Genomic DNA, 14560 nt, shown 5'->3' with positions numbered 1-14560 from the left:
TCGATTAATAGATGGAACAGGAACCCTAATTTGAAGAGTTTATCTATTGATCATATCAGTTAAGAACCCTAAATTGCAGGGATTTATCTAGATCGAAACCTAGAGAGTTGAAATCTGATTTCGTCAGAGAGATATCAAAATCGAGTTCAAATCCGGTTAAGTTTGAGAGAGATCAAATCTAATTGTGTAGAGAATCTAATAAAGATATAAACCCTAGAGCATTCAAATCCGATTGTACGAGGAAACCTAGAGAAATCAAAGTCACATGCGTCTGAATTCTGAAAGAAAGAGTCAATGTGAGAGAGAAGTTATAAAGATATAAAACCCTAGAGAGTGGAGATTAAGTAATTGGGGTTCAATCATCGTTTGCTTGACAAGTATGTCTTAAAGGGACTGATTTCACTCATTTTGTACAAACAATTCAATTGACAAATTCTTGTTTCGATCCATCATAACTACACTGTTTTATCGAAGTGATTTATTAATGTTTGGCATTATAGGAAGCATGAGTAGATCCAACAAATATATTATAAGAATTCATATTTGATCCATAGTATCCTAAAACCAACTTTGTTGGTAATCTATTGTTGACCATGATTTTCTTATTGGGGAAAAATATTGGTTTAAAGACAATGATATTTCTCAAGCTTTAAATCTATCTTCCCAATTTTCCTAATCTCTTATCCTCATGGTTTTACAACTTTCTCAACAAATTATTCAAAGCTTTTGGAATTGGAACTTTAGAAATATTAAAATAGTTTTCAAAAACAACTTTAAGAGAAATCATATTCCAAAGAAATATTGGGATTGGACATTGATAATCATTTGTGATGAAGGATAGAAAGAGTAGATGTAAAATCAAAACATGATGGAGTGGGAAGAATTAAGTTAATACACAATTAGACAAACAGGCCATTCTCTAGTTCAATAGCTACAAAAATGATTGATATGATGATTTTGCGTGTACAGATCCATCAAAAGTTTGGTTGAGCCGTCATGTGTCAGTAGACACAAAAGATTATGTCATGTGAGGCACAAAGGAGATCAGAAAGAAGGCTCGGTGGACCCATAGCTCAGTTGGTGGACAAACTGCAGATACGACTTTGAGGTCGTGGGTTCGAGTCTAGTTTACCTATCAAAAAATAAATAAAAACACCACTGTGTCATTTGATGACGCCATAAAAAAATAAAATGTACATACAGATGCAAAGTATTATAATGACATGATTTACACAAATATTTCATAAGACTTGGCAAAGACTCACAACAGACATAAATTTAAACCACAACATGACTAAATAAACATACAAAGTAATCATATATAATACATTAAAAGAATTAGTATATGTGGTGGATTTTACACGTCAGACTAGACAATGTCCAACCCTCCCCAATCACTACGTGACACGCCCAGCGCTTCCTATACAGCTCTCGAGGCATCAACAATGTTGTTAGGACATGGAGGCTGATAGTCATGGTCACTATCGCAACCCATAGTTGAGTCTCACTTATCAACCACCATGGCCACCACACTACGCCCATTACCGCTGATCATGATGTTCTTCAAGCACTTGCTCTCATTGTTGAACCTTCCAGTTGAGAGTGCTACTACTGGTGAGTCATTAGAATGGTATTGATTGTCACATTCTGAAGGCCCACCGCCATCTCCACCCTTCTCAAAACTGTTGATTGTCAAAAGTGCCTTTGTATGGGTGGACATGGGCAGCGAACACCTGTAGACAGGGTAGAGCTTTCCTTGTACACAACAATCAGAGCCATTCTCTCTATTGCATTGACCAGGAGGGGGTTTCCTCCGTCTCACATTGCCACTTTGTTTACATGATTGACCTTCAACATTCAGGCATTCTGTAATAAGGAGTAGAGTGAGAAGAAGTAATGCACTCGATGTAAAGTTCTTCATCTTCTCCCTTTCAATGTAATTGCGTGGAAATGTTTAATGCAAAGCAAGTGCACATGTGGTAGATAGATGTAATGTACAACCTACTCAAAATGCCATTATTTTACATGAAAAAAGAACAATTTTAAGAATAAATTTTTTTGGATTGACTAACTACTACAATAGTCAAACTAGATTCCTTCAATCAGTATAACTTCCACGTTGAGATTAATCAAATTTCATATCCCAATTGTAGTTGTTTTCTCTTCCATGATTTCGTATCTCAGCAGTCATGTAGAGGTTCTATTCTTAACTAATTTCATTATAAACAATAATATGTATGCTGAATTTTGATCCTATGTTCCTATTATAAGTTAAGAGCACCACACCCTTTTTTAAATATATATATTTCCTTGGTTGATCCAGTAAGGTGAAAAGAACGTCTAAGACATCAACGGCGTGGCATTGGTGATAATCTAATGTCAATGTCACCATCACCATCTTGCTTAATGCTTAGTTTAGCCACAAATGACATTTGCAAATACTTTAGTTGAGTATTGAAAGATGAACCAAAATCCAAAGAGATAGGGAAAGAGGTAAAGAAAGTTGAACAAAAATAAAGGAAACTGTAAAGTGTGAGGGGAGAGTGAAGAATGCACTACCATGTAAAAAATATGACTTGTGTGTTTAACCCCTAATTATACACATTTTTTTTGAATTATTTAATTCAAGAGATGAACAAATTGTGAATAATTCGTTTTAAGTCAAAAAGGTATATTTTATGAATAATTGAATTGCACGGCTATTTTAATCAATTATTGTATAATTCATGTATACTTTGTGAATTGTTGGTCGAATTGCTAACAATGATCCAATTAATTTCGGTGTAGGTCTACAAGGGTTGAATTGAGTCAATGGGCTTAAATGACCTCTTAAGATAACTATATGTATTGTACAAAGAAACTAATAAAATTACACATTATTCTTGTAAATGCAAACACATAAGCCCCCACTATATATAAAGAGTACATGATTGAACAACAAACAAAGCAAATTTTTTTATTCTTCATCCAGGTTGCACTTGAGCCTCTTCTTCAGTCGAGCTACTGACACTACTATCACCACATACAATGTGTCTGTGATATCGTCCACAAATTGGAAATAAACGTACCTCCAAGTCTTCTTGAATAATAAAACACCAAAAACTCCCCAATTTCCTACCACGAATCCTGATGCCATTCCAATATGGAACCAACCTATTTTTGACTCATTTTCATCAATTGTGGGAGCTTGTGATGACACATCATCTAAGCACTTCTTCTCCAATGGAAATCCACAAAGTTTTGGATTGTCCTTATAAATTGAAGGATCATCCAGGGTTTGGAGTTGGTTGCCTGATGGAATTTGTCCCGATAAGTTGTTGTATGATAGGTTCAGGTGATTTAAAAATGTTAAATTTGATAGGCTTTGAGGAATTGTGCCTGAAAGACGGTTCTTGGATAAATCAAGAGATTCCAATAAACTCAATTGACCAATCTTCGCTGGGATACTTCCAGTTAAAAAATTTATTGATAAATTCAGATTATACAGTCGATAAAGATTGGTTAGCTCCTCGGGTATCTGTCCTACCAACTTATTATTTGAAAGGTCCATGTTGATGATGAATGGCAGCAGTTTTCTATATTCATCTTCTCTTCCTTTTATGACTTCCCTTATTTGATCACTGTAATCAAATCCTCCTCCGCTCCAATAAATGTAAAGTCCTGTTTGATTGGAAGTCATAGCACTGAAATTGCCGAAACAATGGGGGATGATTCCAGATAAATTGTTACAAGCGAGGTCCATTATTTGAAGATGAGATAGATGGCACAGTTGTGAAGGAATATCACCATCAAACTTATTCGACTTCAGCCTTAAAATGTGTAACAATGTCAGGCTCTTTCCGATCCATGCAGGCATGTTCCCGGATAATTTATTCTCTCCAAGGTCAAGAACAGTCAAGGAAGAGCAGTTTTGCAAGGCTAAGGGGAACATTCCACTAAAGCTGTTGTTGTTCAAGTGCAATGATTGAAGCCTTGATTGATCACCCATTGAATTTGGAATAACTCCTGAGAGATTATTGGAGGATAAATCTAAAACTATCAAGAAGGATAAATTACCCAAACAATGAGGGAGATGTCCATACAAATGATTTTTTGAGAGATCAAGAAGGTTTAAGTTCTTCATTTTACATAATGAACGAGGGATGCTACCACCAATAACGTTATCAGAAAGAAACAAAATCAGTAATCCAGGCATCATATCACCTATACTTTGTGGTATAGTTCCTGAAATTGAGTTATTGGAGAGATCCAATATATCAACATTGGAAGGAAAATGTGGTAAGTGACCCTCAAATTTGTTGGAACTCAAATACAGGCTCAAAGAATGATTGTTTGACGCCACAAAAGTAGGCACCTTGCCATGGATCTGATTGTGAGAGAGATTTAAGAAGCGTAAATGAGAAGAGACGTTCACAAACCAGTTTGGAATGGAATCTAAAATGTTTGCATTGGAGATATCCAATTTAAAAACAGTAGTTTGTGTTTGGAGCCATTTGGGAAACGGGTGACCTATTATACAAGATGATATTTGCAAATACTTCAGTTGGAAAGGAGGTACCCAATCAGGTTCAACTTTCAGAACCAAAGAGTTCGAACTCATATCCAAATGTTGTAGTTTGGAGAGTTGAGCAAAATGAACCTCAGATACAACACCTTTTAAAGAATTTTCAGAAAGATCCAATTGTTTTAGCTCTGAAAGTTGTCCTAGGCTTTCTGGAACAGTCCCATTCAGGTGATTAGATCTGAGAAATAATGTTCTCAAAGTCGACAATGAGCCGAGAGATGTGGGAATAGGACCATTCAATTGATTGGATGAAAGAAAAAGGTGTTTTAGATTTTTAAACTGGCCCAACCAATTAGGCAAATACCCACTGAGTTCATTAGATGACAAATCCAGTGACTCCAAAGTATCCATGAAGCATGGAGAAGACAAGTACTTATCAGTTATTTTCCCTGCTAACATGGTGTCAGAAACGTATAATGTTTTCAATGAGCAGAGATTCCTTGAAGCATCAAGAATTGGACGATTAGAAGTGAAAGCGTTGTAGGAGAGATCAAGGAAAATAAGAGAAGTCATGTTCCAAAGAGCAGTTGGGATTGGACCTTCAAAATCATTCGAGCTAAGATCAAGAATGGAAAGAGATGTGTGATTATTAAAAAATGATGATGATGAAAGATGAGTGAAAGATAGTCCACATCTAGACAAGCCCAACTCTTTTAAAGAAGAAGGAAGCAAGTTGATGAATTGTGATGCCTCATTGGAAGGAAGGATTCCACTCATGTCAAGGTGTTGAAGAGAAGAAAGATGAGAGATCCAATTCATATTTTCAATGACAGTGTCATCGTCAAATATCCAAGAGAAATCGAGAGAAAGCAAGTTGGAGAGATTACCAAGATGAGGTGGAATAACACCACCAAACATTGCTTCAGAGAGATTGAGATATCTCAATTCATGGAAAGATCCAAAAAAGTTGGGAATTTTGAAATTAGAGAAATTGTTCCCACTCAAGTCCAAGTAATTCAAATGTTTCAACTCAAGTAATGAAGGATTTACCTCTCTACTCGCCACCAGACTTGTCTTATTAAGAAAGTCAACATCTCCAATATCGTAAAGATAAAGGTCAAGATCTCCACTAACATAAAGAAATGGGTCATTCCGGAGATCAAGCTTGATGACGTGTCCGGTAGTGTTGTCGCAGGTTATTCCATTCCAAGTGCAGCAATCTTGTTGTTGTTGTTGTTGTTGTTGTTGTTGGGAGAGGACCCAAGAAGAGAGGCGATGTGTGGGATCAATGAGACCTTCTTTGAACTTTAGTAAAGCTTCTCTCTCCTTTGGTAAGCAACGCAGCTGTAACTTGGAATCTTCTTCACTGAAGCAGTAGTAAGTGAAGTGGATGATGATACAAGAGAACAACAGCACAACACTAATCATGAATCTCGCCATTACTTTCTTCCTCAATTTTAATTCCTCTTTCACATTAACAACATTTATTTATAGAATGAAGTGGTGGCCCCTCCCCTTTCCTTCATTTCTCTGTTTTCCCTTTCACAATTCACAGTGACACAAGAAAATAAAAGAATCGAGATTTATTGGGCACACCTCACTGTTGCCTTTTTATTATAAAAACACCCTTGGAGTTTACACTTTCAACTTCGTTACCCAACAAACATTATAACATTATAGGGGGATCCACGTCACCGTACACTTTTAAATGTCCATTCTACCCTCAATTTAATTTTTTTAAATCTAACACCTCCGGCCGCCTCTATGTGTAAAACCTAGAGAGTGGCTATTGGCACTCAAACTTTTACTTATTACACCCACATTTCTTAAATTATTTATCACACTCCAATTAACTATTAAATAACACCACTCAAAATTAAACATTAAAACAAATTTAACATTTGTTTACAATAAGAATCAAACCCATATAAAATTCTAAATTTAACATTTGCAAACTAATAATAACTCTCTTCTTTAATTTGTTTTTTCTTTTGAGAGAGGAAGATATTGGTCTAATGTGGACAAAAAAAATTGCTCACAGAATTTGGATCCATCAATCACATTAGCCCCCTATATTGACTGCATCCCTAATTTATAAAATGACCCTTGTTAGGCATGACATGGCACACACTAAAGAGTCAAAATTGTTTTTATTTTTAAAATGAGAAAGGTGTGATAGTCAAAACTCAAAAGTATCGCTATTTCATTTACCCTTGATGTGCACTTAACGCTCTTGCCCTGTTAATTTTTCTAACCAATATACGTTGGTAAAATTCAAAAAATTTCTCTCCAGGAAACAATATAAGAATATCATAGTAAAATTTAGATACATCAATTTTTGAGATATAGTTAGGATTAGAGATGTGTCAACGGATCAGTTCTAAATGTTTATGCTTTTAAAAGCCTAAATAAAATATCGATTTCAAATGTGCGATCGCTGAAATGAAAATCAATTCTACTAATACCCGTTACAAATAGAATAATAATGCCTTGCCAAAATCTTAACTTTTTTCGGTCACCCTTTGTGCTACAGCTACTTATTTTTCATAATTATATATGCAATATGGGTGAAATTCAATTTTTAATTCATATTCGACATTTGGAACATTAGATTCATTGTTTAAGTTGTTTAGATTTTGGCAAGGCATTATTAAGCATTTTCATTTGTGTGGTTTTCGCCTACATTAGATAACAAACAAGAAAATAATTACTTTTGAATAATTAAAAAAATGTAATTCCTTGATAGTTAAAGAAGAATTTAAAATATTTTTTATTATGACTTTGTAATTTCTTTTATACCAAAAATCACTTAATAAATACTTAATAGGGTGGATTGCTAATTAGGGCACATAGCATTTTGTAATTTCTACACAATCCACTAGTCAATTTGTTAACCAATTATGCAAATTAAACTGTAGATATGCATTTTTCAAATGCTACAAAGTCAAGAAAAAAGTGAATTAATGAGTCCAGACTTCATATGTTACAACTGTTAAACTCGCTAGAGACTTGGAATGCTATTAATTAATGAGTCCAAGCTTTATATGCTAAAAGACTAAATCTTGAAATGTTTAGCCCGCCAACCGAAACTTGGAATACTATTAATGATTACACTCTTTACATGCTAAAATTCTAGACGTGTTAAGTCCGCCATAGACTTGGAATGCTACAAAGTCTTTGTTTGAGTTTGGATCCTATGCACCCAGGGCGGAGGATTGAATCCCTCCTCCCACACCTTAATGAATGCCACTAAGCTACAATCCAAGAGATTGACACCTAAAATATCTTCTTTTTAAAATTTCCTAGGATTGGGCCTTACGTGGCATGAGTTGAGGTGTGGGAGCTAGGTTTCAATCCTCCACTCTAGGTGCATATGATCTAGTCTCTTATTAATTAGTTTGTCACATGAGAGTTAAGTCAATTTTTTTTTTTTCTTTCATACAAGGTCTTTGTTAGATAGAATTCTAAGTCACTCTCCATAAGGGTTGCAACTTGGGTGGGCTAACCCGATTGATGGACGCCTAACCCGATTAATTAGTTTGTCACATGAGAGTTAAGTCAATTTGTTTTTTTTTTGTGCATACAAGGTCTTTGTTAGATAGAATTTAAAGTCACTATCCATTAGGGTTGCAACTTGGGCAGGCTAACCCGATTGATGGATGCCACTAAGCTACAATCCAAGAGATTGACACCTAAAATATCTTCTGTGGACACGGGGTTTTGAATATTCTTCAAACATCCCTCCACTTTGGGGTGTTTTGGAGTCGCCACCATTCAAATTGATAAAAGGGTGTGAATGGTCACCCGATGTCATGTTTTTTGAAAAATCATACATTTTGTATCTTTGATGACTCTCGTCGGATAATGCACGTGGTCCAACCTTGATTCAAGGTAAGGGGGTCCATTTATGGAGTAGGGAAGGTGTTAGGCACCCTACTCCACCCACGTGATGTGGTAACCTCGGATTCGGTTTTTTTAACTTAAAAAGAAAAGGAAAATGAAATTAAAAAAAAAACTTGATGTGTACCCTCAAGCGTGAGGGACTTTCAATGTTGGTTTCAATCATTAAGGGGACCCTTATGTAGAAGGGCCCCTTTTGTGATTTAACCCATGGTGGTGTGTGCAAACGTGTGGGAAAAGGGAGAGTAGAAGAGGGAAGTTGGGAGGGGGTTCTTGGTCCAAACCCACCTTGTTCTTTGAGTTGATCTTCAAATATGTCTTCCCTTGAGTTGACTTGAACTTGCTTGAGGTTGTAGAAGATTGAGTTGAGTTGAGAGTGAAGTGTTGAGATGAGATGAGAGAGGGTTGAGTGTAGTGAAGAGAGTAAAGTAAAGTGTTGTGGTGTTTTGAGGATTTTTCTCAAATATTCATTAGTTAGTGTAGGAAGAGAATGGAGGGGTTTTTATAGGAGTTGGGATGTATTCTAGGGGTATAATAGGGTGAGGATTTAGGATAGTGGATAATGGCATGGGTTTTAGAGGAAAAGGGTATGAAATTTGAGATGAAAGTGAGGGTATTTTTGTAATGATGGAAATGGGTTGTGTTTTAACCCAAATGGTTTGGATCTTACCCAAATCCATTTGGGTAGAGTGTTTGGTGGGGTGAGATGAGTGATGTTTGATGGGTGTAAGAGAGTTGTTTGGAGAAGGAGTGTTGAGATGGTTGAAGAAGTATGGTGTTTGATTTGGAGAGATGAGTGGTGATTGGTTTGATTTTGAGAGGATTGAAGGGATGATGGCATGTGGCAAATGGGGGAGATGATGAGATTGGTTGATTGGTGATGGTGGTTAGATGATTAGAGAGGAGAGTGTGGGGGTGATGATGGGAGGTATGAGTTGGGGTGATTTTGTGGGAGTGTTTTAAGGGAAAGTGATGGATAGATATGGGTTGTGATGTGGGTGGTTGATAGTGTTAGAGAATGGGGAATAGGTTAGGGTATGTAGGGTATGGGTTGTGAGGTGGGTGGTTGATGATGAGCGGATGGGGAATAGGTTAGGTTAGGGTAGGGTTATGGGTTGAGTTGTTGGTTGTTGATGATGAGAGGATGGGGAATAGGTTAGGTTAGGGTAGGGTTATGGGTTATGATGTTGGTTGTTGATGATGAGAGGATGGGGAATCGGTTAGGTTAGGGTAGGGTTATGGGTTGAGTTGCTTAGCTGAGGGAGGTGGAAGGCGATGATGCCATGTGTCATTTTGTGTAATTAGTTGGTGATTGGTTTGATGAGATTGATAGGTTGGATTGGGTTTGGGTAGTGAATTGGGCTTAGGTTAGGAGTTGGGCTTAGATTGGGTTGGGTCAATGTTGGATAAAGTAGTTTGGGTTTGGGTGTGGGCTTGGATAGGGAATTGAATGGTAATGAGGATGGACTTGGATTTAATAAGAATGATTGGGCTTGGGTGGAATAGATGGTTTTGGGATTCATGGGCCACATGAATAGGATTGGCCTATTTATTTTGAGGAAAACAAGACTTTTGAAGGTATGGGCTTTGAGGGCCCAATACGGCTTTTATTTTTGTTTTTGGGTATTTTGGCGTCGAGGGCCCGCTCAAATTCGGGTGTCTACATCTTCTTTTTAAAATTTCCTTGGATTGGGCCTTACGTGGCATGAGTTGAGGTGTGGGAGTTAGGTTTCAATCCTCCACTCTAGGTGCATATGATCTGGACTCTTATTAATTAGTTTGTCACATGAGATTTAAGTCAATTTGTTTTTTTTTGTTTTTTTTGTTTGCATACAAGGTCTTTGGTAGATAGAGTTCTAAGTCACTATCCATTAGGGTTGCAAATTGGGCGGGCTAACCCGATTAATTAGTTTGTCACATGAGAGTTAAGTCAATTTGTTTGTTTTTTTGCATACAAGGTCTTTGTTAGATAGAATTTTAAGTCACTATCCATAAGGGTTGCAACTTTGGCGGGCTAACCCGATTGATGGATGCCACTAAGCTACAATCCAAGAGATTGACGCCTAAAATATCTTCTTTTTAAAATTTCCTTGGATTGGGTCTTACGTGGCATGAGTTGAGGTGTGGGAGCTGGGTTTCAATCCTCCACTCTAGGTGCATCGTGCATATGATCTGGACTCTTATTAATTTGTTTATCAAATGAGAGTTAAGTAAATTTGTTTTTTTTTTTTTTTTTTGCATGCAAGGTCTTTGTTAGATAGAATTTTAAGTCACTATCCATTAGGGTTGCAACTTGGGCAGGCTAACCCGATTGATGGACGCCTAACCCAATTAATTAGTTTGTCACATGAGAGTTAATTCAATTTGTTTTTTTTTTTGCATACAAGGTCTTTGCTAGATAGAATTTTAAATCACTATCCATTAGAATTGCAACTTGGGCAGGCTAACCCGATTGATGGACGCTTAACCCAATTAATTAGTTTGTCACAGGAGAGTTAAGTCAATTTGTTTGTTTTTGCATACAAGGTCTTTGCTAGATAGAATTTTAAGTCTCTATCCATTAGGGTTGCAACTTGGGCAGGCTAACCCGATTGATGGACGCCTAACCCAATTAATTAGTTTGTCACATGAGAGTTAAGTCAATTTGTTTTCTTTTGCATACAAGGTCTTTGCTAGATAGAATTTTAAGTCACTATCTATTAGGGTTGCAACTTGGGCAGGCAAACCCGATTGATGGACGTCTAACCCAATTAATTAGTTTGTTACATGAGAGTTAAGTCAATTTGTTTTTTTATTTTTACATACAAGGTCTTTGCTGGATAGAATTTTAAGTCTCTATCCATTAGGGTTGCAACTTGGACAGGCTAACTCGATTGATGGACACCTAACCCAATTAATTAGTTTGTTACATGAGAGTTAAGTCAATTTTTTTTTCTTTTTTGCATACAAGGTCTTTGCTAGATAGAATTTTAAGTCACTATCCATTAGGGTAGCAACTTAGGCGGGCTAACCTGATTGATGGACGAGCCTGGGTTGAGTTATATGGAAATTAAGTTGAGCATGGGTTAGGAAATTTCAACCCGCATTGAATTCAAGTAGAGACTCCGAGCAACCTAATTGAACCCGAACCCAATGCTATATATTTACATATAAATATTTTTATTTAGTTAAAAAAAAATAGTAGTTCTCTCTTCTTAAATATATTTGTAAAATTAAGGAAAAAAACTAATGGATTTGGAGATCATGTGCAAATTTATTTACTAGTGAATTTGTTTGTTTATATTGTATTTATTTTTTAAGATATAAAATAAAATTCATGTATTAATCAAAATGAAATTAGAATTGCTTAATGAGCCAACCCGCCCAAAATTACCTAACTTGGGTTAACCCGAGCTCAACACGATTTTAGAAGTTCAATCTCGAGTTGAGCTTGGGTTAATGAGTTCTAACCCAATGTTCAAGTTGAGTTGAACTCAGGTTGAGGGTTCTACAACTTGGATTGACCCTCCAACCTGCCCAAGTTGCAACCCTACTATCCACAAAAGTGTCTCGTGATTATAGTAACATTTGGTTGGAGATTAAATACATTGGGTTGTGTACAATGTCGAAACAGTTTGTTTAGAAATTCGATATATTTTGATGCCCAAATAAAAGGTGCCATGTAGACATTGTTCCTATTATATAGGAATGAGACACTTTACTTGATCCTGATCCTAAAAAATTTTAATCTCAAAACAATTGGAGGGAAGAGAACGTTTTATGTGACTTAACCAACATTCAAATTTGTGAGGGAATAAAATGATACTTCATTGGGATCGGGCATATGACACCAAATTAAAGTGAGAATCTTTATGCAAGGATGGTGCAAATTTAAAAGAATAGATTGGTGCATATTTTGAGGTATGCATCAAACTCATCTATTGTCACACATGGCATGATAAAAATATAATTTTATATCCTTCTCTTTTACTTAGCAACCAAGGAGTTAATATTCAATGTGAAGGTGAGTTCAATGATTTTGAACCCATGTCATGGTATCAAACCTCTATAAACTTACCTAAGTTAGCACCTTCAAATATGATATTATCTATTGTAGTTACAATATTCGAGAGATTAGGATTTATTATCTTCATTTTAGGACTTTTTTTATTTATTTATTTAAAGGGAACAAAATTGTTCTTCTTTCTATATTTTATATTTTGGTCTAATTGATTGAACGAGCATTGGTGCAAAGAACGAAGTTTGATGGAGGAATTTTGTGAAATCAACGACATCCAATTTTTTTTCCTCTACAAATGGCATTGTGCTCCCTTGTGTCTAATTTTTCTTGGTTTTATTTAGAGAAAGGGAGTTGATCCCAAGATTTAGGATCGACTAGTGTGATGGCATTTCATTTATTTTTTGGTCAAACTCCAATTAACTTTCTATTAAAAAAGCATGTAGTATCCAAAAGCATGATCGGATGCCATAAGGATGTAGGTCACAAAACTTTTAAGAAATTTTGTTTTATTTTTTCAATCTTAAATTTCGATGGATAAGGTTGCCCCATGGGTTGGGCAAAGCCCAATGGACCATGGTCATCCCGTTAGACTCAACGATGCCCCATTCCAAAAATATTAAGTATTGAATTTTGATTTTAAATTTGAGAGTTTGTCTGCCTTCCATTTTCAACAACTTGAACCAAGCCTCAAAAAGGCTTTTTTTATTTTTTTGTTCTTTCTTTTTTAGTCTTACTTTCTATGAAATTGAGAGGGCTATCGTGTTGGATAGCCAATGTTGTGATCCATGTGGGCCAAATGACCCCTGGTAAGACTCAAATCTTACTAAGTCAGTCAAGCTAACCTCACTTTTTTTCAAAGCCTTTGATGAGGTCAAAATAAATTTATTTTTTTTACTTGATTACAGCTTTCACCATGAGACAACCATCGGCCATCATCAATCATCTTTATCAAGGCTAGTGACCCTGTAATGTGTTTAAGAAGTTTTTTTTTTTAGTAGTGAAATTAGCTCTAAATGTGTCGTTATTTTTTAATATATGAAATAAAATGTCTAAATCATAAGAGTCAACCTTTAAAGACCTTAGTCAGTCTTAAGCAATGGTTGGAATCACTAGTTGACAAGTTGATCCAGCTACAAATATGTGTACAAATCCTCAGGGCTCTTCTTAGTTTGTTTGTTAGGTTAATTTGTTGAACTTTCAATTGTTTCCTTTATTATTTTGTTCAAAATAATCTTCAAGATACAAGCATGCATTTAACATCTAAGAGTCATATATTGAGGACAAAAATTTAAACCACAACATGACTAAATAAACATACAAAGTAATCATATATAATACATTAAAAGACTCAGTATATATGGTGGATTTTACGCGTCAGACCAGACAATGTCCAACCCTCCCCAATCACTATGTGACACGCCCAGCACTTTCCACACAGCTCTCGAGGCATCAACAATGTTGTTAGGACATGGAGGCTGATGGTCGTGGTCACTATCGTAACCCATAGTTGAGTCATACTCATCAACGACCATGGCCACCACACCATGCCCATTACCACTGATCGTGGTGTTCTTCAAGCTCCTGCTCTCATTGTTGAACCATCCAGTTGAGAGTGCTACTACCGGTGTATCATCAGAATGGTACTGATTGTCACATTCTGATGACCCACCACCGTCTCCACCCTTCTCAAAGCTGTTGATTGTCAAAAGTGCCTTTGTACGGGCGGCAAACACCTGTAGACGGGGTAGAGCTTTCCTTGCACACAACAATCAGAGTCATTCTCTCTATTGCATTGACCAGGAGAGGGTTTCCTACCTCTCACATTGCCACTTTGTTTACATGACTGAGCTTCAACATTCAGGCATTCTGTAACAAGTAGTAGAATGAGAACTAATGCACTTAATGTGAAGTTATTCATCTTCTCTCTTTCATCTTCTCTCTTTCAATGTACTTGGTGTGGAAATGCTTAATGCAAAGCAAGTCACATGTGATAGGTATATATATGACACAACCTACTAGAAATACAATTATTTGGCCCTGGAAAATAACAATTTTAGGCATAGATTTTTAGGATTAGCTAACTACTACAATAGTCAAACCAGATTCCTTCCATCAACATAATTGCCACGGCGAGATGAATCAAATTTCATATTCCA

At 36.2% G+C, this 14560-nt stretch overlaps 1 protein-coding gene and 2 pseudogenes across 1 annotated transcript; all 3 read right to left on the bottom strand.

Moving 5' to 3' along the window:
* Window positions 1–809: 809 nt before the first annotated feature.
* On the bottom strand, window positions 810–2253 carry LOC147389765 (kiwellin-1 pseudogene; annotated as a pseudogene).
* Window positions 2254–2280: 27 nt separating this feature from the next.
* Window positions 2281–5548, bottom strand: LOC147389764 (receptor-like protein EIX2). Its single transcript, XM_086417888.1, has one exon. The coding sequence runs from the start codon at window positions 5420–5422 to the stop codon at window positions 2957–2959; it is 2466 nt and encodes an 821-aa protein (XP_086274014.1). The 5' UTR covers window positions 5423–5548; the 3' UTR covers window positions 2281–2956.
* An 8018-nt stretch (window positions 5549–13566) lies between these two features.
* On the bottom strand, window positions 13567–14327 carry LOC147389763 (kiwellin-1 pseudogene; annotated as a pseudogene).
* Window positions 14328–14560: the final 233 nt, after the last annotated feature.

The sequence above is a fragment of the Akebia trifoliata genome, chromosome 12, assembly GCF_017979445.1.
Source record: "Akebia trifoliata isolate Shusen 1 chromosome 12, ASM1797944v1, whole genome shotgun sequence".
NCBI lineage: Eukaryota > Viridiplantae > Streptophyta > Magnoliopsida > Ranunculales > Lardizabalaceae > Akebia > Akebia trifoliata.
The sequence above is the reverse complement of the archived record's forward strand: the minus strand, read 5'-3'. Positions and strand labels throughout refer to the sequence as shown.

What these genes read in the sequence shown, in the direction of transcription:
- LOC147389764 (XM_086417888.1), bottom strand. Translation starts at nt 5,422, where the DNA reads ATGTTTGGTGGTGTTATTCCACCTCATCTTGGTAATCTCTCCAACTTG.